Raw genomic sequence first — 26,465 nt, forward strand, 5'->3', positions numbered from 1 at the left:
CAGACAGCCTGAGTGGGGAAGGGGAGGGGCAGAGAGAGAGGGAGACAGAGAGTCCTAAGCAGCCTCCATACTGTCATACTGTTTGAGACCCAGCACAGGTCTCAAACTCATGTGGGATGCTTAACTGGCTGGGCCACCCAGGCGCCCCAGATCTAGAACTTTTATAAATAAGCTATACGAAGGGGAAGCTGTGTATTTGAGTATTCACGCAGGGATGTGGCTGCTGCTGCCGTCCTTCAGAAATTCTTGGGAGCGTGCTAGGGAGACACGGCTTGGGGGACTGTGTAAAGCTTCTTCAACAAATCTCAGTGCCAGGAAAATGGGATTAAATTAAGAGATGGTTAACAAAAATGCTAGGCATGGAGAAAATTGGATTTGGAGGAGTAAGTCCTGTGCATGCCACCAAGGGGAAAGCTCGTGAGCAAGTTTTCAAAGCCCTAAGAGGGGCGACAAAGAGAAAACAGCGTTCATTGAGTATGGCAGAATTTCGTAACTGTGTTTCTTAATATTAAGGTGATTTTTTTCTTCCTTTTCACTATTTATGTGCTGGATAGAGACATTTAAAATTTTTTTTAATGTTTATTCATTTTTGAGAGACAGAGAAAGACAGAGAGAGAGAGAGAGAGAGAGAGCGAGAGCATGTGCGAGCAAGGGAGGGGCAGAGAGAGAGGGAGATACAGAATCCGATGCAGGCTCCAGGCTTGAGATGTCAGCAGAGCCTGACACAGGGCTTGAACTCATGAACCGCACAAGATCATGACCTGAGCCGAAGTCAGATGCTCAACCAACTAAGCCACCCAGGCGCCCCTGGATGGAGGCTGTTTTAAACAAGACAAAATAACAACAAATCTACTGTGGATTCTAAATCCTAATGTTCTTTTTAGAAGGCTGAGAATGAGGGATAAGGTGAAAATAAAATTGAGATTAACTCCTAGCAAGAATTAGTGGGCTCTGTGTGGGATCCTAGAAGAGCAAAAATTTGTTCACTAGGGTGTGATACCTGAAATCTTGCACTGGGCAGTGGCTGTATTTAAAATGGTTCTTAGTGGTTCTTAGCTGTTCCCCTGGTTAACCCTACTGGTTACGCCAAGCCTAATCCTGCTTTGTTGCTGCTCTTGGGAAAAAGGAGTTGTGACGTGGTGGATGGCATTCTGTCTCCTTAATCCATTCCAATTTTCCAAGCCACTTGGACCCATCTGCAGGATACCAGCCTACAGAAGCTCTGAGAATTAACAGAAACCCACTGCCCCAAGTCTGTAGGATTTATGGGCTGTTTTCTTGAATGCTTGCCCGTAGGTGGGGGCTAGGAAATTCTGGTTTGTATTGTGGGCCCACCATCAAAGAGTTTTTAGTCTAACTGGGAAGATAAGTTTTTTTCCCTCTATAAAATAACAGTGGGACAGAGGATAATGCTGACTTTTGTGTAAAAATTGTCAGATGAATTAGAAAAGAAGGGCCTTGTATAGTTTCAAGGAGGAGGTGAACCTGGAAGGATTTTTAAATTAGTAAATTTTATTTATGTATGTATGTACGTATATATGTATGTATGTATGTATGTATTTATTATTTTAGAGTGAGGGAGAGTGCGAGCAAGGAAGGGATGAAGGGAAAGGGAGAGAGAGACTCTTAAGTAGGCTCCATGCTCTGCACGGAGCCCGATGTGGGGCTCAATCCCATGACCCTGGGATCATCACCTGAGCCAAGATCAAGAGTCAGACACTCAAGTGACTGAGCCACCCAGCCGACCCTAATTTTATTTTTCAGAGCAGTTTTAGGTTTATAGGAAAATCGAGTGGAACGTAGACACAGTTCCCGTTACCGCCTGTCTCCACAGATGCTCGGACTCCCCCGTATCGGCATTCTGCACCACAGTGATCCATTTGTTATGGCTGAACCTACACTGATACTTCATTATCATCCAGTCAGTAGTTTATGGTTCACTCTTGGTGCTGTATATTCTCTGGGTTTTGACAAATGTACAATGACATGTATCCACCATGTAACTATTTTTAATTTAATTCCATTGTGGTATAAGAGCTGACATTATAAGATCTTTTTTTTTTTTTTTTTTTTTTAAATTTGTTAAGGTATGTTTTATGGCCCAGAATGTGGTCTGTCCTGGTGAATGTTCCATGTGAGCTTGAGAAGACTATGCAGTCTGCTGTTGGAGAAAGTTGTCTACAGATGTCACTTACATGGTGCTGTTGAGTTCCACTGTGTCCTGACTGATTTTCTGGCTTTCGGATCTGTCCATTTCTGACCGAGGGTGTTAAAGTCTCCAGCTTTCATAGGGGAGCATCTTTTTCTCTTCAGGCTTGTGTCAGTTTCTACTCCACATATTCTGATGGTCTTGTGGAGGGTGCATACACGTTCATGACTGTTGTCCTCTTGGGGTATTGACCCCTTGATCATTATGTGATGCCTGAGTACTTCCTGGCTCCAGATTCTACTCTCTCTGAAATTGATATAGCTATTCCCACTGCTTTGGATCAGTGGTAGCATGGTGTATTTTTCTCCGTCCTTCTACCTTGAATTTATGTGTCTTTATATTTAAAGTGGGTTTCTTGTATTTATTTTTAAAGTTTACTTATTTATTTTGAGAGAGATAAAGTGGGTTTCTTATAGGCACGTGTAGTTGGGTTTTGGTCTCGATCCGCTCTCACGATTTTTTAATTGGTATATTTAGACCATTAACATTTAAAGTGATTATTAATATAGTTGGATTCATATTGGCCATATTTATTACTGTTTTCTGGTTTTTCCTTTGTTCCTCATTCCTTTTTCTGACTCCCACACTTTTTATGTCTTTTGTGGTTATAATTGAGTATTTACATGATTGCATTTTCTCTACTTTCTTAGCATGTCAATTGCATTTGTTTTTTAAAACATTTTTAGTGGTTGCCCTCAGGTTTGCGCTATACATATCCATCAAATCCAAGTTCACTTTTTTTTTTTTCTTTAAAAAAATTTTTTTTTATGTTTTATATTTGGGAGAGAGAGAGAGAAAGAGATGGAGGGAGGGAGGGAGAGAGAGAAAGTGTGAGCAGGGGAGGGGCAGAGAGATGGAGACAGAATCTGAAGCAAGCTCTAGGCTCCGAACTGTCAGCACAGAGCCTGACGTGGGACTCGAACTCATGAGAAGTGAGATCATGACCTGAGCCGAAGTTGGACGCTCAACTGACTGAACCACCCAGGCGCCCCCCAAGTTCACTTTCATATTAACACTTTACTGCTTCATAGGTTGTGGAAGTACAGATCTTCCTTGACTTACGATGGGGAGATGTCCTGTAAACCCATGCTGAGTTGAAAGTATTACAAGTTGAAAATGCACTTAATACAAACAAACTGTTGAACATCATAGCTCAGCTTAGCCTCTTAAATGTGCTCAGAGAATTTACATTGGCCTCCAGTGGGGCAAAATCATGTAATGCAAAGCATATTTTATATTCAAGTGTTGGGTATCTTGTAATTTGTTGAATCCTGTAGTGAAAATAAAAAACAGAATGGTTGTTAAGTGTAGCGGTCGTTGACCCTCACGGTCACGCGGCTGACCGGGAGCTCCTTGCCTCTGCCCAGCGTCACCGTATCACAGATGGCTAACCTGGGAGAAGATCCAAATTCACAATGCAAAGTATGGCTTCTACTGAATGTGTATTGCTTTCATATCATTGTAGAGTCAAAAACATGTAAGTCAAACCACCTTAAGTCTAGGAAACTGTCTATACCTAACATTAGCAACAGAATTTTATTTCCTCTTATCCCTTGTATCACTGCTGTCATTTAATTGATACATAAGCATAGGTAATGGAATACATTTGTTGCCATTATTACTTTGAACAACTTGTTAGATGAATTAAGAATAAGAAACATAAAAGTTTTGGGGCGCCTGGGTGGCTCAGTCAGTTAAGCATCTGACTCCTGATTTTGGCTCAGGTCATGATCTCACTGTTGCAAGATTCTCTCTCTCCCTCCCCTTCCCCCACTCATGTGCCTGCATGCACACACGTGCTCGCTCTCTCTCTCTCTCTCTCTCTCTCTCTCTCTCGGTCTCCGAAAAAAAAAAAGAGAGACATAGAGGTTTTTTTTATTTTACCTTTACTTATTTCTTCTGATTCTCTTCCTTCCTTCATGTAGATCTGAGTTTCTGACCCATGTCATTTTCTTTCTCTCTGAAGAACTTCTTTGAACATTTCTTGCCAGGCAGGACTACTGGCAACAAATCCTCTCAGTTTTTGTTTGAGAATTTCTCTATTGTTCAAAACTTCACTTTTGAAGGAGAGTTTTCCAGAGTACAGAATTCTAGCTCGGTGGGCTTTTTTTTCACTTTTAATATTTCTGAGGAGATGTTGCACATAATTGTCACCTGTGCTTCTCTATAGGTGAAGTGTTTTTTTCCCCTCTTCCTCCAGGATTTTTAAAAAATATTTGATTTTCTGAAGTTTTAGTGTGATATGGACGGGAAACAGGTGCAGTGCGTTTGGTCACTCTCCTGCTTGGTGCCCTCTGAGCTTCCTGGATCTGTGGTTTGGTGTCTGACATTAGTTTGGGGGAAACTGGTCATTATTCCTTTAGATATTGCTTCTTTTCCTTTTGTTTTTCTCCTGGTGTTTGTATTGCGTATATGTTCCACCTTTCACGGTTGTCCCACAGGCTTTGGATATTCTGTTCTGGTTTTTTGTCCGGTCTTCAAGCCCAGAGATCCTTTCCTCAGCCCTGTCCATCCCATACTGATGAGCCTGCCATAGGCCTTCTTCATTTCTAACAGTGCTTTTTTTTTTTTTTTTTTTTTAAAGTTTATTTATTTTTGGGACAGAGAGAGACAGAGCATGAACGGGGGAGGGGCAGAGAGAGAGGAAGACACAGAATCGGAAACAGGCTCCAGGCTCTGAGCCATCAGCCCAGAGCCCGACGCGGAGCTCGAACTCACAGACCTCGAGATCGTGACCTGGCTGAAGTCGGACGCTTAACCGACTGCGCCACCCAGGCGCCCCTCTTAACAGTGCTTTTGATCTCTAGCATTTGTGATTCTTTTTTAGAATTTCCATCCCTCTGAATTTTGAGTGTAGAAGAGTCCTCTCTCAATTGTAAGGTATGAAAATTGAGATCTGGAAAGTTAAATGGCTTGTCAACATTTATTTACTATTTAATGGCAGAAGCCCAAATGAGAATCCTATCTGTTTGACTCTCGTACTCTTTCTACTACACGTATTAAAGTTGGTGCTGCAGACAAGCGTTGTAAGTTGTGGGCCGTCCTCCAGCTGATACTCACGTCACTACTTATGCAGCACAATCCCTAGTTTCCCTGGGAGACTTATTGCTTTCATGCACTTTGGAATCATTTAATACAAGGCCTCTTTCACTTAATTTGAACATGTGGTATTATTAGTGGATACTGCCTTGGTGATTGAGAATCATGTTCTGTTTAGTTAATGACATTCAGAGAAACCTGTGTTGGAGAAAAGCCTTAACAGGTGAAACCCAACCTGATTCAAAGCCCGGGTACAGTTCTGGATTTATCCTTTAAGGCAGTCTGTGGTTTCATCAGAACTATGATGAAAAGAACACCGACTTCAGAGTTAGACAAAGTGGTTTTGAATTCTGGATCTGTCAGGTTAAAAGCTTTGTGATGACAGACAAGTTACTATTAATCTTTCTGAGCCTTGTTTTCTTGTCTGTAGAGATATGTTAATTATAGGATTGTTGGGAGGATGAAGTGAAAAAGTATAAACCATATTTAACTGATTCTTCTCAGACCTATATTTTTTCACATTTTAAAATCTCTGATGTCATAGGGCGCCTGGGTGACTCAGTTGGCTAAGCATCCCACTCTTGATTTCAGCTCAGATCATGATCTCACGGTTTGTGGGATTGAGCCCCACATAAGGCTCTGTGCTGTCAGTGTGGAGTCTACTTGGGATTCTCTCTCTCTCTCTCTCTCTCTCTCTCTCTCTCTCTCTCCCTCTCTCCCTCTCTCCCTCCCTCTCCCTCTCCCTCTCCCTCTCCATCCCTCCCTCCCTCCCTCCCTCTCCCCCTCTCTCCTCCTCATGTGCATGCACACACACCCACTCTCTCTCTCTCTAAATAAATAAATGTTAAAATCAAATAAAGTCTCTGGTGTCAGCTTTGTGTTACAATTGATAATGTTTTAGTGTTGTCTCATACCTTGAGAACTTTTTCTTAGGGTTATATAACATAATGGTGCATCTTATGATTCTTGGTGGCAGGCAGCTATCCCACATTAACACAGATGCACAAATCCTAAACAAAATCATAACATTGAATCTGGCAGCATATAAAAAAAGGATACTGTGTCATGACTAAGTGAGATGAGGAATGTAAAGTTGGTTTGACATTGAAAAAAATTAATCAGTGTAAATTACCACATTAACAAACTGAGGGAGAAAACCCATCTCATCATCTTCTAAATGTAGAAAAAAAACATTCGATAAAATTCAACGATTCTTGAGAAAAACTCTCAGCTAAATGAAAAATAGAAAGGAACTTCTGCAATTTGATGAAGCATATTTATGAAAAACCTACATCTAACATACTACTTAGTGATTAAATATTGAATGCTTTCCCTTAAGATTGGGATCATGTGAAGGATGCTCACTCTTACCACTTGTATTCAGTATTGTACTGAAGGTCCTAGGCAGTGGAGAAGGAAAATAAAGACATAAAAATTGGAAAAGAAAATGTTAACATGTCTTCATTTGGAAATGACATGGTGGTATAATCAGAAAAGCCAAAGTAATCTACAAACTATTGAACTAATAGGTGAATTTAACAAGATTATAGAACACAAATGATTTGGCTCTAAAAAATAGACAGATTTTTACTTTGTCCAATGTTTTTTTGTGGTATAGATGGTAGTCTTTTGTGATCTTCTGTAACCTAGCTAGAAGTAGAATCAAACTATTGATTTTGTTATATATATTTCGTAGTTGTTCACCTTCCTGGATTTTATCCTTACTGTGCAGATTTCTAGCTCATGCTCTTGATTCTTCTAGATATAAAGTCCTATCATCTATAAATAATGATTGCTTTATTTAAGGTCATGAAGTTCATATTATGGCCTTCACAGAAGAGGACAGTATCAGGAGGATATCTAGGAGAATATAAAAGAAAACTCTACTAACAATTGCCTAAGGAAATTAGGGTTTACAGGTCTCACACTACACTTGATCTTAGCCAAAAGGCCGAGAAGCGATACAGGTCTCACACTAGAAGAAATGCGGAAGTAGCTCATCCAGGACAATTGTAGTGATTCAGTGATGCTGCGAGGGAAGCAGGTTTCTTTCTGTATTTCTGCTCTGTCACGTCAGCAGGCTGGCCTTTTCTTTTCAGTTACAGTACATCTGCTTCAATCCCAGCCAGCCATGTTTGCATTCTAGGCAAGCAGGAGAGAGAGGGCCAAGGGAAAAGACCAAAAGGCTTGTAGCAAGACTTTAACTTTTTTATTTAGGAAAGCACACCTTGTTTGCATTGCCGCAGAAAAGGCTGGACTATTTTGTTAGTAAAGATGAGGAGGTAAAGGATGTTGGGAAGGCAACTATTGTCGATCACAAGGACTAAGTAATCTGGACTGTGAAAATTGGGGTAATGGGAAGGGCCCTGCCACTAACTTGTGTGTGTCCAGTCTCACTGAGTATTGCTGAGATTTAACAGTTGGGAGTTTTGTTTTATTTGTTTATGAAAAAAATTATTTTGTAGCTGGTTACTTTAGTGATCTTCCTTACTAGTTCTGATAGGTTTTTAGCTGATTCTCTAAGTTTTATGAATAGCCAATCTATGGAAAGCTCTTGGATTTCTTTTCAGATTCCTTTCTTTTTTTCTCTTTTCTTATTAATTACTACTTGTTTTCTGAACTTTGTTTCATTCTTTTCCAGATCAAATTGGGTGGTTGCTTTATTTTTGAACAGTAATTCTGTGTTTACAAGCAGGGTAAAATTAAATATGAGACTGGAACCCATTGAAATTTAGAAATGTTTGAGGGCTCAGTAGATTTCATGTCTGAGCTTTTTAATAAAAAGTAGCTATGTGTTTTCTCTTTTAAATAGATGAGATATATGATTGGGCTTCTACTTAACATTTAAGGCAAATGTCATGTTTTTTATTTAGTAAAATTATTAGTGGGGAAAGAAAATGTTTTAATATTTCCACAAGCCACAAATCCCCATGGGTTTAAGGATTTTTTCTTTTCTTTTCTTTTTTTTTTTTTTTTTTTTTGAGGGGGAGAGAGAGAACATGCGTATGTGAACGGGAGTGGAGGAGGGGCAGAGGGAGAAGGAAAGAGAGGTGGAGCTTAATTATCCTCCCTGGGAATGCAGACAAACACAGTGACTTGCTTCTGACAAATAGAATATGGAATGGGGACAGTAACTTTACAGTGGAGAAGCCAGCAGACCCCACCTTAACCAGGTGATCAGGGTTCATTTCCCCATGATAAGTCATGTTGATAGCGTATGTCCCTTGATATGATGTGAGAAGAAGGGCATATCACCTCTGGAGCATCCTCCAAAATCCATAACCTCAGTCTCATGATTAGAAAACATCGGACTGACCCAAACTGAGGGACATTCTACAAAATGCTTGACGAGTACTATTCAAAACTGTCGAGGTCGTGAAAGACCAGGAAAGACTGAGAAACTTTCTCAGATTGGAGGAAACTAAGGAGACATGACAACTAAATGCAGTGAGGCCTCCTGGACTAGATCCTGGAACAGAAAAGGACCTTAAGGGAAAACTGGGGAAATCCATAAAGAAAAAGTCTAGTGAATGGAATTAACTACATGTTAACTTCTTAGTTTTGATCATTGTGCCATGGTGAAGTAACATGTTAACGAAAGGGGAACCTGAGTCAGGGATGTTTGGGAACCCTCTGTACTACCATTGTTTCTTGAGGTCTCAAATTATTTCAGAATAAAGTTAAAAAGAAAGCAGTTACCACTTTGCATGGTAAAGAAACAAAAAAGGATTTACACCTACCAAAAAACCGCAGAATGACTTCTGATGCTGTTACGTAAACAGACATCTGTGCTTTTGTGAGCATGATAGACGTGGGTTCCTATGGTGCTGTGTTCAGGTAATTGAGATGAGGGGACTAGGAAACTTCACTGGATGGTGGAAGAGTGTCCCAGAGGTATTGGACTTTCAGGCGGAGAATGCATCTGGAGAGGGCAAGTGCAGCAGCTCATGAACAAGGGAGTGAAAAAAACACTCTCGTATTTTATGTTGTAAAGTATCCTAAATGCAATGAAATTAACAGAGTAAGTATTTTAAGTGAAGGAAAAAATGGAGTGCTGATAAATCCTAGGTATATTAATCCTTTTCTTCAGAAATTTTATTTTTTTATTAAAATTTTTTTTAATGTTTATTTTTGAGAGGGAGAGACAGAGTGTGAGTGGGGGAGGGGCAGAGAGAGAGGGAGACAGAATCCAAAGCAGGCTCCAGGCTCTGAGCTGTCGGCACGATGCGGGGCTCAAACCCATGAACCATGAGATCATGACCTGAGCCAAAGTTGGACACTTAACTAACTGAGCCACTAGGCACCCCAGAAATTTCTTTTTATTTTAAAGAAAGTAAATTCTATTTATTATTGTTTGTTTAATCATTGAGTGAAGGTGTATTACCTGTTTGTGAACTTTCTCTGCTCTAGAAAAACCTTCAGTCCAGGAGAAGTGCCTCTGAGGTGTTTGGCTGATATATATATATATGTGTATATATATATATGTATATATATATATATATTTTTTTTTAACATTTATTTATTATTGAGAGACAGAGACAAACCATGAGCAGGGGAGGGGCAGAGAGAGAGGGAGACACAGAATCTGAAGCAGGCTTCAGGCTGTCAGCACAGAGCCCAACGCGGGGCTCGAACTCACAAACCGCAAGATCATGACCTGAGCCGAAGTCAGATGCTTAACCGACTGAGCCACCCAGGCGCCCCGGTTGATATTCTTTTCACGTAACTCTTATGTTTATAAACATAGAGAGTAAGCAAAAGGAAAAACAAAAGTAGTCCTGCCGACAGTAATTGTCAACTAGAAATCAGGATGCTTGGGTTATCATTTGACATCACCGCTGAGTTTTTAGCTGTCAGGTAGAGACGACCTGAGCCTGTCTCTGCTGCCTCCAGGATGTGACATGGTTGTCCAGGAAGGGCCCCCTGCTCCGGCGCTGTCACCTCTCCTGTAAGGCAGTGAGGGAAAGAACCCGTGTAACCCTGAGCGTGCTGCCCAGGAGGCTTGGGAAAGGCAGGAACGCGCGTGGGGTCCATTTTGTCGCAGCAAACAAACGAAAAGGAGATAGTGAGCCTTTGGTCCGTGTGCTTGGAAAGACTTGGAATCCCTTTGGCAGTTCTGAGATTCATCTTCAGACACAGCTTTGAGAAATTAATGTGTGGGGCGTGAAAATACCTTGCAGCCCTTCACTGGAAAGGAACGGTTCCGTCGACCTTAGCGCGCTGAGAGAATCTCCCGTGGCTCAGATCTCTCGAATGTCCTGCGTGCTCAGAGGCAGACGTGCTTTCGCACCTTTAACAGTACAGCTATTCCTTCAGCTTTTTGAGGGAGAAGGTGAATGCTTTATTTAATGCTTGGGTTCTCTGAGCTTCTTGAGCCTATGTGTTGTTGTTTTTCATCCATTTTGGAAAACCATTTAAATGAATACATCTGTTTCCTTGTTTTCCACCCCATCTCCTAGGGCTCCAATAACTGGCATGACAGAACATTCGATACCGTCCTGCAGTTCTTGGATCTCTGTTTTCTTCCACACCTTTTCTTCTGTGCATTTCAGTTTGGATAATTCTCCATTTTCAAGTTCGCTGTTCTTTTCCCCTCCTGTTTCCAGTGGGCTGATAAGCTGGTTGAAGGAATTCTTCATTTATACTACATTTTTACTTCTGGCCTTTCATTTGGTCATTTTTGTATAGTTTCCATTTCTCTATTGAATATTCCCGTCTGTTGACGCAAGTTGTCTCCCTTCTTCCCCAGATTCTGTAACGTATTAATTGTAGTTATCTTAAAGTTCTTGTGTAATAATTCCACAACAGCTTGGTCATCTTTGGTCTGGTTCTATTGGCAGCTTTATATCATGACAGTGGATTGTTTTCTGGTAAATTTTGATTGGATGATGGATACTGTGTAGTAAAAACACCCTAAAGTAGATGTCATATTCAGAAGTGGGCATGAGGCGGACGGGCCTAGTGTATAACAGGCCGCGTTTGGGTTTTCTGCTGCCTGGCTCGCCTTCACACACCTCGACCTCAGATGTTGCCGGTGGCCAGCCGCTGCCTTGTTCTCAGTGTGGGCCAGTGTACTGAGGTTTTCCTCAGAGTTAGCCTCACCCTCTGCTTTGAGCAGGCCCTGCCTGCCTGTGCCCTCAGCAACGGACTCCCATTGCTTGTATGTGGTGCTGGGCTAACGGTGGGGACGGTGGGATTCTCCCTTCTCCCGGTCCAGTGGTAGTCTTGAGCAGACACGTTTGCCAGGGTGTTAGAGGTGGGGCTTCTCAGGTTCTGCTCCTCCTCCCTTTGGAAGCCCTATTTTCTTCCGTACCTGGGAGAGGTCTCGGGTTAGAGAGAGTTTCCTACCCCTCCCGTGGGGGCCGAGGCTTCTGCTTTGCCCTCTCCCTCAGTGGTGGTCTGGAGGGAGCTGAAAGGGTTCCTACCCAGCCCCGGTGGCTGGCTGCCTTTCCACACCTGCCCCACAGCCAGTACGTCTGTGATTGTATCTGGAGTATGGGAGGGCTTCCTGCTCCTCCCCCAGCCCTTTAAGGCTTTGCTTTGGATGAAAAGAAGTCCAGGAAATGGGCAGAGTGTGTGCCTGTGTGCCACTGGGGCGGCCTCTCTTTGATTTCCTTCCCGGCCGCAGTCCTTCTCAGGAACATCCAGCAGCAAAGAGCTTGCAAGGGATTGCTGACTCCCCTTGTGCCTAGAGCTTCCCAGCAGTCCTGCTAGCCGACACTTTTTAAGAATTCATTAATACTTTAGCTGTTTTCTTTGGTGGCTTTTACTGCAGCATCTCTACCTTCTGTGATCTTCCGAAGCTGGAATAATTTGTCCCATCTTTCCTAGAGGAGCTTGTCACCCTTTGAAATCCGAATTCCCTGATTGCCTTATGACCACAGCCTTCTGATGGGCCTAAAACAAGTTATGATGTTGGTGGGTTATTGGTTGTGTTTTCTCATTGTTATGGTGGAGTCTGTGTTCTTGTGGCTTTCTACCTCTTAAACGGAAGCAAATACTTTATGTTGTGACCACCCAGTGGATTGGGGGCAGGGGAATAGAGCAGTATCCGGACAAGTTCTGATCCATAGGTACCTGCTGTTGTTGGGTGTTTGGACAGCATTATCACTTGGAATTCGGGACAGAAGCAAAACCGGCTGATTTGTTGTTTGTTTTGTGTGCGTGTGGTTTTCATTAGAAAACTCCAGTATACTAGAACGAAGCCATCAACATGGGTCACATTCTGGAGGTTCTGATGAAAAGGACCGTTCAGAGTTGGCTGGTTACTGAGAAGGCACTGAGAGCCATTGTTGTACTTTTGGGGTGAAGATGCTCTTGGACCACTTTGGGGTAATTGAGGGGTTCTTCTACATAAACTTTGCACAGTTAGCTATCCCGACCACTCCTAGGTAGCAAACTTACATGGCATAGTTTTTAAAAAAAAAATTTTTTTTTAATGTTTATTTAGTTTTGAGAGAGACAGAGCATGAGCCGGCGAGGGGGAGAGGTAGAGAGAGGGAGACACAGAATCCGAAGCAGGCTCCAGGCACTGAGCTGTCAGCGCAGAGCCTGATGCGAGGCACGAACTCACAAACTGTGAGATCATGACCTGAGCTGAAGTCGGTCATTTAACTGACTGAGCTACCCAGGCGCCCCTCCATGGCATAGTTTTAAAACTGTTTATCTCCCTCATGGTCTATACCTAGTCTATATAGTCTACACTAAGCATAATGTGTGGGACACTGTTAGTCCTGTTTCTGCCTTGATGTCCCAGCTAGGAATGGATTTGCCTTCTTTTCCCTCAAATCCACATCCCCCATGTCTCACCTTTTAAAATTCTGTATACAAGATGTGATCATTCTTATTAAATGATGGCTTGGCACTTACAAGGTTTGGAGATTTCCATGAGGTACCTGTAGTCCCCATGCTGCCTTGGGCCTCAGGGTTGGTGCCAGGTGGGTTCAGTCTTCCGGCAAGTGTGTGCCTGCTTCCTCTTTGACAGGCACCGTGCCGAAGGTGGGGACTTCGTGGTGAGCAAAGCCGGATGTGTTCCCTCTCTCCCAGTTTCTGGAGAAGGACTGTCTTCTTCCTTGGAAGCTTGGAGGTTAAGCTAGAAGGGACGTGTTAATGGCTGTACTTTTCAGTATAAAGTTCTGTCACTCCCATGTGATGTGTTTTTATTATTTCTGACTCTCTGATATGGTGGATTTCTTCACTGCCTTCAAGAATTGAGATGAGTGGAGTGTGACACTGGGGTCCCGTTCTGTCACTCCTCTTCCCCTCCCCGCGTTCTCACTCCAAAACGGTGTGGAATGTATTCTAATGTAAGTGACAAAGACCCTGAGGGAACAGGACGGGTGGGAGTGTTGAGGACAGAGCCAACAGTTTCCAGTTGTCTGTTCTGCACTAGTACCCAGTGAGGAGCTTTGTAAACATCATCGAATCTTTACGGCTTCCTGACCTAGGTGGTATGCTTTCTGTCTTACGGATGCAGAAAAAACGGAGGTTAAGTAACTTGAATTGTGCTCATGGCCATGGCTTTTCAACAGTGCTGCACTGGCTTCCTTTAAACACTGGTTATTGCTCATCCTGGTGGCTTTATGTTACTGAAAATCAAAGCAATTAATCACATTTAGCTGATGTATAAACCGAGGTAGCAATTTTAATTTGATACTTATGATAGTTTTAAGTGGGTCCAATTCCAGATCTGTAGGAACTTTGTAATTCTCAGGATTGGAAGCGTCGTAAGAACTTTGTAGTTCTTATGCTTTGAAATCTGCATGTTTTATAAAATTACGGAGGCATATGTATAATGAAGAAAGGTTAGATGCTTTGTCCGAGATTACGTTGGTATGACCAATGCCTCTGTGACTTAACTCTTCCAACTGTGCAGCTCCCACGGCTTAAGTGACTGAGAAATTTGCATAGATGCTGAAGAGACCCTCATTTAACTTTTCGGGTAGTGATAAATGTGGCCCCTGTTTTGGGGGAAAAAAGGAAACCAAAACATAATAAGCATTTGCTTACTGAATGGGAGCATTGCCAGCATAGCTGAAAACTCCTTCCCCTCTGCTGACAAGTGGCTGATACTGAGTCCTGGAGGGGCCATAAATTATAATGCCTTCTAAATACTACAAGGTGTTACCGAGGTCCTGCAGAAATAATTAAGCCTGAGAAGTTCACTTATCCTCAGGCTGAGACACTTGAGCTATGATTATGTGCAAAGCTTGCTTCCTTTCTGAGTGAACTACAATTTGGTGGACAGGACGAGATGATTTGAGACATCTTAAATTAGAAGCTTTGTCCTATGGTTGTGCCTTTGGCTGGTATGCTAGATGGATTTGTTACCGATCATTGTTTCCTGTAAATCCCAAAGGCTACCGCCTCCACTGTGATTGAATGGGAACATAAAGCTTTGGAATGCTTACGTTTGAGTGTGGTTTAATTTGAGTGCGATTTAAAATGAAAGAATACTGGGGCGCCTGGGTGGCGCAGTCGGTTAAGCGTCCGACTTCAGCCAGGTCACGATCTCGCGGTCCGTGAGTTCGAGTCCCGCGTCGGGCTCTGGGCTGATGGCTCAGAGCCTGGAGCCTGTTTCCGATTCTGTGTCTCCCTCTCTCTCTGCCCCTCCCCCGTTCATGCTCTGTCTCTCTCTGTCCCAAAAATAAATAAACGTAAAAAATAAATAAATAAATAAATAAATAAATAAAATGAAAGAATACTTAATGGACTTGTTGGGGTAGAAAAGGAGGTGAATATTTAAGATGTGTGTGTTTTTGTGCGGGCTCATGCTTCTTAGTGAATTTTCACACCTTTCAGTTTCTTGAGAAAGGATCGTCTCCTAAAACTTAGTGTGGCTGGTACTCCTTATACTCTAGAACAGGGTGGGAAAAGTCCTGGGCTTGAGTTGTGACTCTACCACTTAACATCTTTGGATCTTGGTTTCCTCACATAGAAGAGGAAACTGCCGCAGATAAGTGACATGCTGGTTATAAACAGCAAATGAGATCATGCCTACCAAAGTGCTTTGCAGCAGGTCAGACATCCTCACACCTACAAGGAACTCATAGTCTAGCTGGGGAGAGAAAAGCTATCATCTGAAATAACAGGAAGACCATTCTAGAATAGAATATAGCAGAAACAACCTGTAAGGTAACGGCTATAAGTGCTGTGGGATTTCATGGTAAGGAGAGATTGTTGGTGTTTGGGGTGATCAGTGAAGGTTTCCCAGGGAAGATGGATTCTTTCAGGTCTCATAAAATGTAAATATTTTGACTGGATGATGGGCAGGACAGCAGTAACATGACTAAGCAGGAATGAAATTGGAGTGAGTAGGGTATATCTAAGAAGCAGTGGCAGGCAGCCAGCCAGCCACGAGGCTTACCCAGATGGCAGACTACAGGACAGCATAAGCCAGGTGCCCTTGGTAGCTAAACCTGTGTCAGCTTTTCTTTGAGTAACAGAAATTCTCTTTGTGAGGCTTTGCTTCATTCTTATACTTAGTGGAGAGAGTAGTCATCATATACTTTCCTTAATTATTGGAGCACTGACTGGGAAACAGAACAAAAGTCAGCAGGTGTAGACTAGAAAGTATCTTTTTCTTCTACCTGCTTTAGTTGTCTTTCGAATTTCTCTTGTCCCATTTTCAAATGTCCCCTCTCTTGCAGAACTCCTCATGGCCTCTGATTCCGAGTGGAATCACAAGTCTGAATGAAGCTGGACGGGTCACATAGACCAGCGTCTTGCTTTCTTGGGGACTGAATCTGAACTCTGCTTGGACGAGAAAACTGTCTTCTTTCAAAAAGCCACATTGGGCTGTGACAGAGTAGCTAGTATTAGAGTAACCCTCCTCCTAGGAAAAGAAAAAGAAGTATCAAAGCTTATTAAAATAGATAGAGCAACAGTTGAGAGGCATTGGAGAGCCATCAGCACAGTCAGTTCTTGAGGGACTGTGGCTCCTGGAGGAAGGGACTCACGCTGGGCGGCATGTTCCCTTGAGCTTTTTCCCTGAGGGCACTTTCTAATTCACAGTCTGTACATCTGGAGTCTGAGCAGAAAGCAGCAGCCCCCTAGGGCCGAGAGGTTGGAATTAGGGGTACCCCAAAGTGTCGGGGACATGAAGGACAAAATCCCTGGAAGACGGGAACCGCAGGAAGTAAGCAAAAATTGGGCATGTGGCCTTCCCTTGAAGTGTCTGCCAACTCCTGAGGTGAGCAGAGCAAGACTGTAAGAATCCCTGCAGAAAGAAGCATCTGGGAGCCTGACAAGCTGTGCAAACATCCCAGCCGCCATATATAGTACTGGTGAGATGGAGCTTGGTGTCCCAGGCTGCCAAGATACAGGGGACCTGGTGGACACTCCAGGCTTTACTTGAAGGCCCCAAAGGGCCCCACTACAAGAGAAAGGGAAAGCCAGGAAAAGTTAGCCCTAACAAAAGGTAAAGTCACCCACTGATAGGATTAAAGTGGGCTGACTGCATTCGCTGTGCCCTCCAGAAGAAATGTTACACTCTTAGGAGGAAGATAATTTGGTACATCCAGAACCGCTACAGTTTTTAATATAGAATGTTTGGTGTCCAATAAAAAAATTAAGAGGTACATTGGAAATGGAAACCAGATGACCAAAACGAAGAGTAAATACAGATAGTAGAAAGAGACCCACAGGTGATTCAGATGTTGGGGTTACCAATCAGGAACTATGCTCAAAAAATAAGAGAATTGCAACAAAGATATGAAATCTACTTTTTAAAAAGTCGAATGGAAATTCTGTAACTGAAAAACATATGAACTAAATGGAGAAGTGAATATATGGGTATGATAGCAGTATAGACACACACACACTCACACACACACACACACACACAGGACAGAGGATTATTAGACCAGGAGAAAAATTAGCAGAAAATACCCAGATTGCAGCACAGAAAAGAGAATAAGAAACCTATGGGGCATGGTGAAGACATTTCTGTCTATATATCTGGAGTCCTAGAAGAGAGTGTGATAGAACCAATATTTAAAGAAATATTGGCTAAGGTTTTTCTAAAACTAGTGAAAGACATCAAACCACAGGGTGAAGAAGCTCTAACCTCAGTGGGGTTAATACCATGAGCCACACCTAGGTACATTATAGGCGAACTATTGTAAGCTGAAGACAGAGGGCAAAGTTTTGAAATAACACATGCTCTCAGACTATAGTGCAATCAAAGTAGAAGTCAGTAACAGAAAGATAAATAGAAAATCCCAAAATGTTTGGAGATTAAACGGTATACTTCTAAAAAGTTCATTTTTAATGAAAATGACATACAATTTTGTAGGATGCATTTAAAATAATGCATAGAGGTACATTTATAGCTTTAAATGCATATATTAGAAATGCATAGAAAGAAAGATTAAAATCAGCAATCTAAACTCCAATCTCAAGCTAAATGCAGGGCACCTGGGTGGCTCAGCCGGTTAAGCATCTGACTTCGTCTCTGGTCATGATCTCGCAGTCCGTGAGTTCAAGCCCCGCATCGGGCTCTTCTCTGACAGCTCGGAGCCTGGAGCCAGCTTCAGATTCTGTGTCTCCCTCTCTTTTTGTGCCCCTCCCCTGCTCGTGCTTGTGCTCTCTTTCTCTCTCTCTCAAAAATAAATATTTTAGGGGCACCTGGGTGGCTCAGTCGGTTGAGCATCCGACTTCAGCTCAGGTCATGATCTCACAGCTCATGAGTTCAAGCCCCGCGTCAGGCTCTGTGCTGACAGCTTGGAGCCTGGAGCCTGCTTCAGATTCTGTGCCTCCCTCTCTCTCTGCCCCAACCCACTTGCATTCTGTCTGTCTCTCAAAAATAAACATTTAAAAAAATTAAAAAATTAAAAAAAAAATAAATATTTTAAAAAATTTAAAAAAGAAGCTAAATGCAAGATGAATTAAAGTCCCCCCAAATAGAAGAAAGGGAATAAAAATAAGAGCAGACAAGATAGAAAGATAAGAAAAAAAAAGTATGATAAAGAAAATCAGCAAAACCAAACATTGGTTTTTTGAAGAGATTAATAAAGTTGATAAACCTCTGGTAAGAGGAAATGCAAAGAGAAGACACAGATTATCAACATGAGGAATGAAAAGTGGTATATTACTGCAAATTCTACAACGCATTGAATAGATTTAGTGCAATAAATTTAACAACTTAGATGAACACGTTTCTTGAAAAATACTACTTTTGAAGCCGACACTCATTAAAATACGCATAATCCTGTGTGGATGAAAGAGGACTAATCATGATTTAAAACCCTCACACACCAAAAAACACCTAGCCCAGATGGCTTTTAGGTGAATTCTTCTAAACCTTTCAAGAAAGAAATAATGCCAACCTTGCATTAAATTTCTCTGGGAATAGAAAAAGAAGGAACACTTTCAACATTTTATGAGGCCAGCATAACCTTGGCAGCAAAATCTGACTTAAATGTTCTAACTGTTGACAAAAGAAACCAGGCACAAGAGAATAAGTACTGTTTTGATTCCATTTGTATGAAGTTCAGTAGCAGGCACAATAGAAATCAGAATAATGATTACTCTCGGATGATTGAGAAAGTGCCTGGGAAGCATGAGGGAATCTTCTGGGGTTGCTGGAATGTTCTATACCTTTATATGGGTAGTAGTTGTAAGAGTATGTACATACCTAAAAAATCATTGAATTGTAAACTTTAAGGTTTGTACACTTTATCTAAAAAAGGACTATAACTTGTTCTGCTATAATGTGTTGCTATCATCGGACATAGTTTCTCTTATATTCAGATTGAATCCAGTGTGCACTTGACTTGCTTACACTGTTTTGACTGTATTTGATAAACTATTCCAGCACTGTTCTGCTGCAGCTGGCTTGAACAGCAGGGAACGTTTGCTGTAGGCTCTTTCCCTTTGGGAATAAAGGAATTACCCAGACCCAGAGGTGGCTGTGATGGAGCATCTAGTTCTTCACTCTGTCTCGCTTGCTTACTTAATTCAGTGTTGTTTTCTTTACAGGCACGGTGGTTCTGGGAAGCGTACTTCCAGTCAATTAAAGCCATTGCCCTGGCCACTCTGCAGATCATCAATGACCGCATATATCCATATGCTGCCCTCTCCTATGAAGAATGGAATGACCCCCCCACTGTGGTGAGTGAATTCCGCTGCTAACCATGTCAGCCATGGTCCAGATGTCAAGATGGGACAAAGAAAGACGTCCTGAGTTTGTAAAGATTATTTAAATTCTAGCTATCTAAGATGAGGCTGTGCTTGGGGTCTGACAAAGTCAGCCTAATTCTGAAGTGATAACAAAAGTCAGAAATACAGAAGCAGCAGCTTCTAGTTTGTTTTCAATGTGGTTAGGAAGACGGTGTGCTTATTTATTGCAGAGGTAAATGGGGAGGCCTGGCTCTCGTTGGAAATCAAATGCTTCCCGATGACTTTTGCAGTTATAGTGCGTAGAACTCTGGAAAAGATTCTATAGGCAGCGTAATAATAATAGCTTATATTTTGAATGCTTAGTCTCTGCCAGGGACAGTGCTAAGTGCTTTGCATGGATGATTTCAATCAGCACTGCCATCACTGTGTGAGGAAAATAATCAGCAAAAGCGATCTAGAGACATTATGGATTGCCACAGTCAAAACTTGCTCACGATTGTCCTTTCAAAAGACTGTGCCGGTTAATACTTCTACCGACAACATTTTGGTTATTTGGGCTCTCCCTGCCTTCCGTAACCCTGAATGCTTGAATCTGTGCTCATCCGCTAGGTAAAAAATGATCTTACGTGTGTGTATTTTTCAAGTGGAAGGTTGATATGTCTGTTAGTTTCTCCCAGAATATAAATATAGATCCTATTTGTATTTTGTTGGTCACATGGAATTTTTAGATCGTTTTAGGCATTTATTCATTCAGTAGGTATTTACTGAAGGTATTTACCTTCTAAACAGTGTTCTTGGTACTTGAAGTGTATCAGTGAACAAAGCAGAGAAGATCCATGCCTTTGGGGAGTTTACACCACAATGGGTCTTGCTATCTGGAAGCAAGATTTATCTTTCTAGTTGAATTTTAAAGTTTTCTTAAAAAATTTTTTTTTAAGTGTTTTATTTATTTTTGAGAGAGAGAGACAGAGACAGAGACAGAGTATGAGTGGGGAGGGGCAGAGAGAGAGGGAGACACAGAATCCAAAGCAGGCTCCAGGCTCTGAGCTGTCAGTGCAGAGCCTGATGCAGGGCTCGAACTCGTGAACCATGAGATTGTGACCTGAGCCGAAGTCGGATGCTTAAACAACTGAGCCACCCAGGCGCACCAGAATTTTAAAGTTTTCTTTATATCAGTTCTTCACAATTGCTGATTAATTTTTTCTAATTTTACCTTTCTTATTCTCTATAAAGGAATACTTTCTGATATTATAGTTTCTAACTAGTTACCATTGTATAAAGACACATTATTGTTTTTTTATAAAAATTTTGTTAAGTATTCTTTTACTGAGTTCTACAATTTTTTCACTTTTATTTAGTTGATTCTCTTGTTTTCTAAATCTGCAATCATATGTGCAAATGCTGACTTTCCCTCTTTTTCCCAACACTTAAACCTTTTATGGTTATTATTATTATTTTTTTTTATCTAAACACGTTGGCTAGTACATTCAGCACAATGCTAATTGATGATCTGAGTGTTAAAAGAGAAAGGAGGTGTTATCTAGTCCGAGAAAGGGGGGATATTGGTCCCATGCAGAAGGAACAGCAGATCCAGAGGTTCAGAGGCGCTGGAGAACATGTGGGTTTAAGGAACTGCAAGGAGGTCAGTGTGGCAGGACTGGCAGAGGCTCACGAGGGAGAGGCCAAAGATGAAGCCTGGAGAGGGCCCCAGTCACAGAACACCTCAAATGTCATGGAGGTGTTGGCCTGTTATCTGTGGGTGTTATTTAAGCTGGGAAGTAAAGTGGGGAGATTGTATTTTGGGTCAATCAGACATCAGTGTGGAGAACGGATCCCTCGCAGTGGGATGGGTCGAGAGCAGAGGCAGGGGCCTATTTAAGGAATCCAGGTGAGAATTAGTAGGGGGCAGTTTGAGGGACCACAGGAAGAACTGGCTATGCTAACTGGCTGGTGAATGAGAGCAGTTAGGGAGAGTGAGGCATACGGGGTATTTTATCCAGATAGGGAGTGTGGGCACATGGAGGTTGCGGGCAAGCGTGCTGCTCGAGTCCAAACTCAGTCTGACTGCAGGGCCTTCCAGTCTGGCTCCAGCCTGCCTTTCCGGTTTTATTCCCTTCTGTTCCCCTTTAGGGAGTTCTGGGTTTCTGCCAACACAACCTTGTCCTTCTTGTGTATGATCCATGCTTTTCCTTCTTTGTGCCTTTGAGATGCCTTTCTCCACCATTACCTCCAAGTGTCCATATTTTATCCAAATTTCAGTGACCTGCTCATATACCTCTCCCTCCATGAGGTTTTCCTAGACCCCTTAAATAGAAAGTAATCTTTCCTCCTTGTAACTCTTAGAGCATATTTCTGTATTTCTTTCCTGCCTTTTAACACGCATAGAAGCATAATTTCCCGTAGAGTTTTAAGCTTCTTAACGGAATTTCTGAGTTATCTTGGTATTTCTTGTAATACCTAGGACAAGTTAATTCAGACAGGAGGCCCTTGATGTATAAAGGAGGGAGGGAGGAAAGGAGGGACATTGGGATCCCAGGACATGAGCCATCTAGGGCTTACTCACATGCTGATGTGGCATCCATTGTTTCATTTGACCTAAACCCTGTTGAGAAGATGGGAAAACTGATATATTCTTTCCCTTCTATTAAGTGGACATAATGAATGTCACAATGTGTAATGACTTGGCTGGGGTCATATAATTGGCAAGTTGCATAAACAAGTGAGAACCCAGGTCTTCTGATGATCTTGAATTCTTACGGAGTTTTGTAGGTGCCATTGGGCCTCCTCTGGGCTGAAACATTTCTACTATTCCAACTCAATGGCATCAGCTTGAGACGAAGAATACCACCCTGTTCCTCTACAGGAGAATCATACAGGTGGGGTGTCATGACCCAACCAGAAGGTGTGGAAAGAGTGGGACTTTATTTCTGTACTTTTAATCTAAAACTCTAAGAAAAAGTCCAATGAGAATAAATGGTTGCAATTTTGATTCTCTGTTTTTCATAAGACTGTTGGGCCAGGGGAAAGTAGTACATGAAAATTTGTAGTTTTGAAATACTTGTGTTTTAATGGAGGACAAAATGGTCATAGTGCTGGACTATCAATTTGGGAAAGAATGTAAGTATAAAAAGCTTAAATCTGGATATGCAACTGGAAAATATGATCAATTTTTTTTTTTTTTTTTTTACTTCTTAAACAGTTCTTTTTAGGGGAATTTAGTGCTCACCACATTTCTAGGAGCTCAGGTGATGAGAGCCCTGATTTAAAGCAGTGGGTTGTACATTTCTGCGTTTTCAGCAAAGGCAACTGACAGGAGGTCTGAGTAGTACTGATTTATTTATAGCTAACTTTTCCCCTCCCCTTTGGAAATATTTAACCTACTCTAGATGTGATTTCTATGAGCCCAACCTGCAGGGGAGTCTCCTGTCTAGATTCCATCAAATTTACAATATCAGACACCACGAGGTGGGAGGAGGTGTGCATCTTGGTCAGTAAATCAAGGGATGGTCTGGTGTTTTCAAAGATACGCTGTCCGGGCCTCCAGCCAGCCATGCACTGAACTTGCTCAGGCCAGAGAGGAAAGAGTGAGAGCAGAGTCCTGTTTTGCCAGATGTTACTGCCTTAGTTGAATGTAAACAACAACAACAACAACAACAACAACCACCTGTGTGTGTGTGTGTGTGTGTGTGTGTGTGTGTGTGTGATAAAGATAGCGAGGGGTGGCCTTGTAGAAACCAAGTGTTTCTGTCACCAGATGACACATTTGCCACTTTTATCTTTAGCTAGGTAGGAGGTATGTTATATCATCCACGTCGTGCCACACTCTCGAAACTTGAACAAGTTTGACAAAATAATTCTTGAGCATAACTTTAAAGCAGCAGATGTATCTGGTTTGGAGAGATTGGCACTTTGTTTTCATTCTCCTCTTTGGAAGGAATTTCTCACCAAGTTAAGCTTCCTTACAAGAGCACAACAAGTTTTATTTTACCAATGATTTTCTTAGCTCCTCATGGCAAGGCTGTCTGTATTTCCCTGCCTTTTTGGTCTTTCCATATGCTTTTTCAATCTTTCTCCCCTTTTTTGCAGATATCAGCAAAACTTTATCATCTTCCCAAATACTCCACACCTGCATCACTTGTAACATTAGTGTCATTTCTGGTCTTGCCTGTGGCAGGCCTCATCCGTACATCTGGGCCTCGCCTGTGGAGTGGAGGGGCAGGGTGGGGGGTGGTGTTCCTCAGACACCCTCTCCTGCCTTAACTCTGGTTCTTTGCCAAATGTGAGCATGTCTGGCAGACAGAGACCAGCAAGTGAGCATTCCATGTGCTCTGGGGACGCAGTCGGCCAACAACTGTGAATTTTGGGTTTCTGACATGTGTGACCAAAACCATATCCTCTCGGTGACAGTTTTTTAAAAATTCAAGATATTATGGCCCTCAAGTCATGTTCGAGAGTGCAGTATTTTCCTAGGTCATGTTTCTACGACGTGACTTGAAAGACTGTACCCCACCTTTATCAGTAAGTCGTAACCTTACTTACCCAGTCCCTTTAGACAGACACTTCGTGTTTTTCAAATTTGCCATCCTAGGAAACGCTAACAGAGAGACCGCAGGTTATCCCCTCTTCCGCACTGGCTCTACTGGCCCTAGAGCAGAAAGGAGAGCTAGCTACAGTCCCATGGCCTTTGACAAAAATTGATGAGAAAAATACGAAAATGACTTCAAATGGATTATTGTATCCAGCATAAGAGTGAGGTTGAAAAACAAGAGCTTTTTCCTGTGAAATCTAGCCAGAGGGGCGACTTAGCTGCGAGCAAGACTTCAGATGAGGATCATGTGCTTGGCTGGACTTCTACGAGCCTCGTGTCCGAGCCTCAGCAAGGGACCGGCAGAGGGGGCTTGTGCATCAGCGTCCTTGATTGGTACTTTTCGCCCTTGAGGAGCAGGAATCAGAGTTGTGGCTAAAAGATGGCAGAGCCTGCCGTAGCCCCGTAAGGCCTTAAGGAGGTGAGTGCAGTCTTTCTCCTAGAAAGCTTCTTCTAAAACACAGACTGCTGCCACTCTAGCCCAAGTGACAGATTGAGTAGGTCTGGGCGGGGTCCTGGAACTTGCATCTCTAGCAAGTTTCCAGATGGTGTTGATATTGCTAGTCCAGGGACCCCACTTTAATGTGGAGTTGACGCACTGTGTGTGTCCTGACTCACCCACTGGAGAGGAAGACTCTCCCTATCCTATCCAGTGCCTCCTCTGGACTCCTTGGGCCTGGATCCGAAGCATCCAGAGACAGTTCAGACTGCATCTATCTGAGCCACATGAGGTAGCCCGGGCTGGCCGCACTGAGATGTCCAGGCTGCAGCCCCCACTCACCAATGTTGTGGTTGTACGAGCAGTTGAAAATATCACTCGCTATAAACGCTACCAAGCAGTAAATCACTCGGCAAGCTGAAGAAGCGCCAGCTCACATGCATGAAACAGAGCTCTGAGTTGAAGAGATATGATGTTAACAGTCTGTTTAACTCTGCTCAGTGCCCTTGAACTTCCAGGTTGTGGAATGTTTCTCTGGAATTTGAAAGCCTACCCTGCCCCCAGGAGGCCTCCTGGGCTTATTCTCCCCCTCCTTCCTCCCACTGCCTAGATATGGACTAAAGTATGTATGGAATTTAGAAATTTAAGCTTGAAATTTTAAGTACACGTAGGTTTTTTGAAGTCTTGTTTTTAGAGGTATCACATTTGTAGGATCACAGTTGCACAAGGGGTCCAGTACACTACTAGGAATTCAAACCTTCCCGTGTGTAGACTTTGCCACTGAGCTGTTTCGTATCTGTAGTGACTTCCATGGAAACAAGCTAGAAAGTCTCAGATCATCAGTAGCCAGGGAATAAAGAAAGCCGAGTTAGGTCTGTGATGGACAGATGCATAAGGTCCCAAGAGCTTAATCTGGGGCGCCAAGCAAAGAACTTGGCTGATGGTCAGGTAAAGATGGGAAAGATGAGGTCACAAGCCGGATCCAGACGGAGAGGACGTGTAAGCAATCTGAAGAGATGAGCCTGGGGATGTGGCTAAGATGATTGTGTCAGTTAGGTCTTTTGCATGAACACCCTAGATCCTTCCTAATAGAGGCTTGTATACCTGTGGAGCACGCACCTGTATGGCAGCTGCAGTGGTGGTGGTGGGTGAATCGACTCACACCGTTTCCCTGGATGCAGTCCTACCTCCATTGCCTTCGTAGAGTCCATTTTTCTGGCTCTTGCTTTCATGAATCCAAACCTGACTGCTTCTTTACATCACACAGCTGGTAGGAGGAGGGTGGTGACTAGAATGGTTTTTCAGAGTCCGTGGAAGCTTGATCTGACAGCAGATTAAGAACATACTGAATGTTTTGGCACAGTCATCCTTGGCACATGTCCTAGCGATCAGTTATTAGCACAGATTCCCTTTCCCCTTTTTGGGGGGCCACTTTAGTTCTCTCTTGATGTCTGCTTAAATGATTCAGCAGCAGAAGTTACCAGGAAACTAGAGTTGCTGGGTATTATAACATCAGGATAATGATTTTTTTTTTTTGTTTTCATTTCTACTATCCTTTGGTAGTTACATGCCTGCCAATTAATGAATATTTGAGTGTAATTTCTTAATAAGTGGGTTGTTACAGCTGCAGAGTAGAAAAATTTCCCCATTGCTTAAAAGAGAGGTTGATTGTTGATGTTTGGTTTTCTTTTTTTTTATCTCAACTATATTTCTTTATTTTACTTTTTTTTTTTTCTTACTTTAAATTCAAGTTAGTTAACATATAGCGTATTATTGGTTTCAGGAGTAGAATTTACTGATTCATCACTTACATATAACACCATTGCCCATCAGGCATTTAGCCCATCCCCCCACCCACCTGCCCTCCAGCAACCCTCAGTTTGTTCTCTGTATTTAAGAGCCTCTTATGGTTTGCCTCCGTTTTTATCTTATTTTTCCTTCCCTTCCCCTGTGTTCATCTGTTTCTTAAATTTGACATATGAGTGAAATCATATGATATTTGTCTTCTTTTTTTTACTTATTTTGCTTAGCATAATACACTCTAGTGCCATCCACGTTGTTGTAAATGGCAA

The 26,465-nt window shown here is 42.4% G+C and overlaps 1 protein-coding gene and 1 pseudogene across 3 annotated transcripts in view; one reads left to right on the plus strand and one right to left on the minus strand.

Moving 5' to 3' along the window:
- EXT2 (exostosin glycosyltransferase 2) overlaps positions 1-26,465 on the plus strand; it is a 147,768-nt gene that overhangs the window by 52,960 nt on the left and 68,343 nt on the right. For all 3 annotated transcript variants that reach the window (XM_045485042.1, XM_045485041.1, XM_045485040.1), the window contains exon 8: positions 19,229-19,360. In XM_045485042.1, coding sequence (XP_045340998.1) covers positions 19,229-19,360 — 132 coding nt within the window. The remainder of the gene's footprint in view (positions 1-19,228; positions 19,361-26,465) is intronic.
- LOC123602862 lies at positions 7,036-7,211 on the minus strand (annotated as a pseudogene).

This window comes from Leopardus geoffroyi, chromosome D1, assembly GCF_018350155.1.
Source record: "Leopardus geoffroyi isolate Oge1 chromosome D1, O.geoffroyi_Oge1_pat1.0, whole genome shotgun sequence".
NCBI classification, from domain to species: domain Eukaryota; kingdom Metazoa; phylum Chordata; class Mammalia; order Carnivora; family Felidae; genus Leopardus; species Leopardus geoffroyi.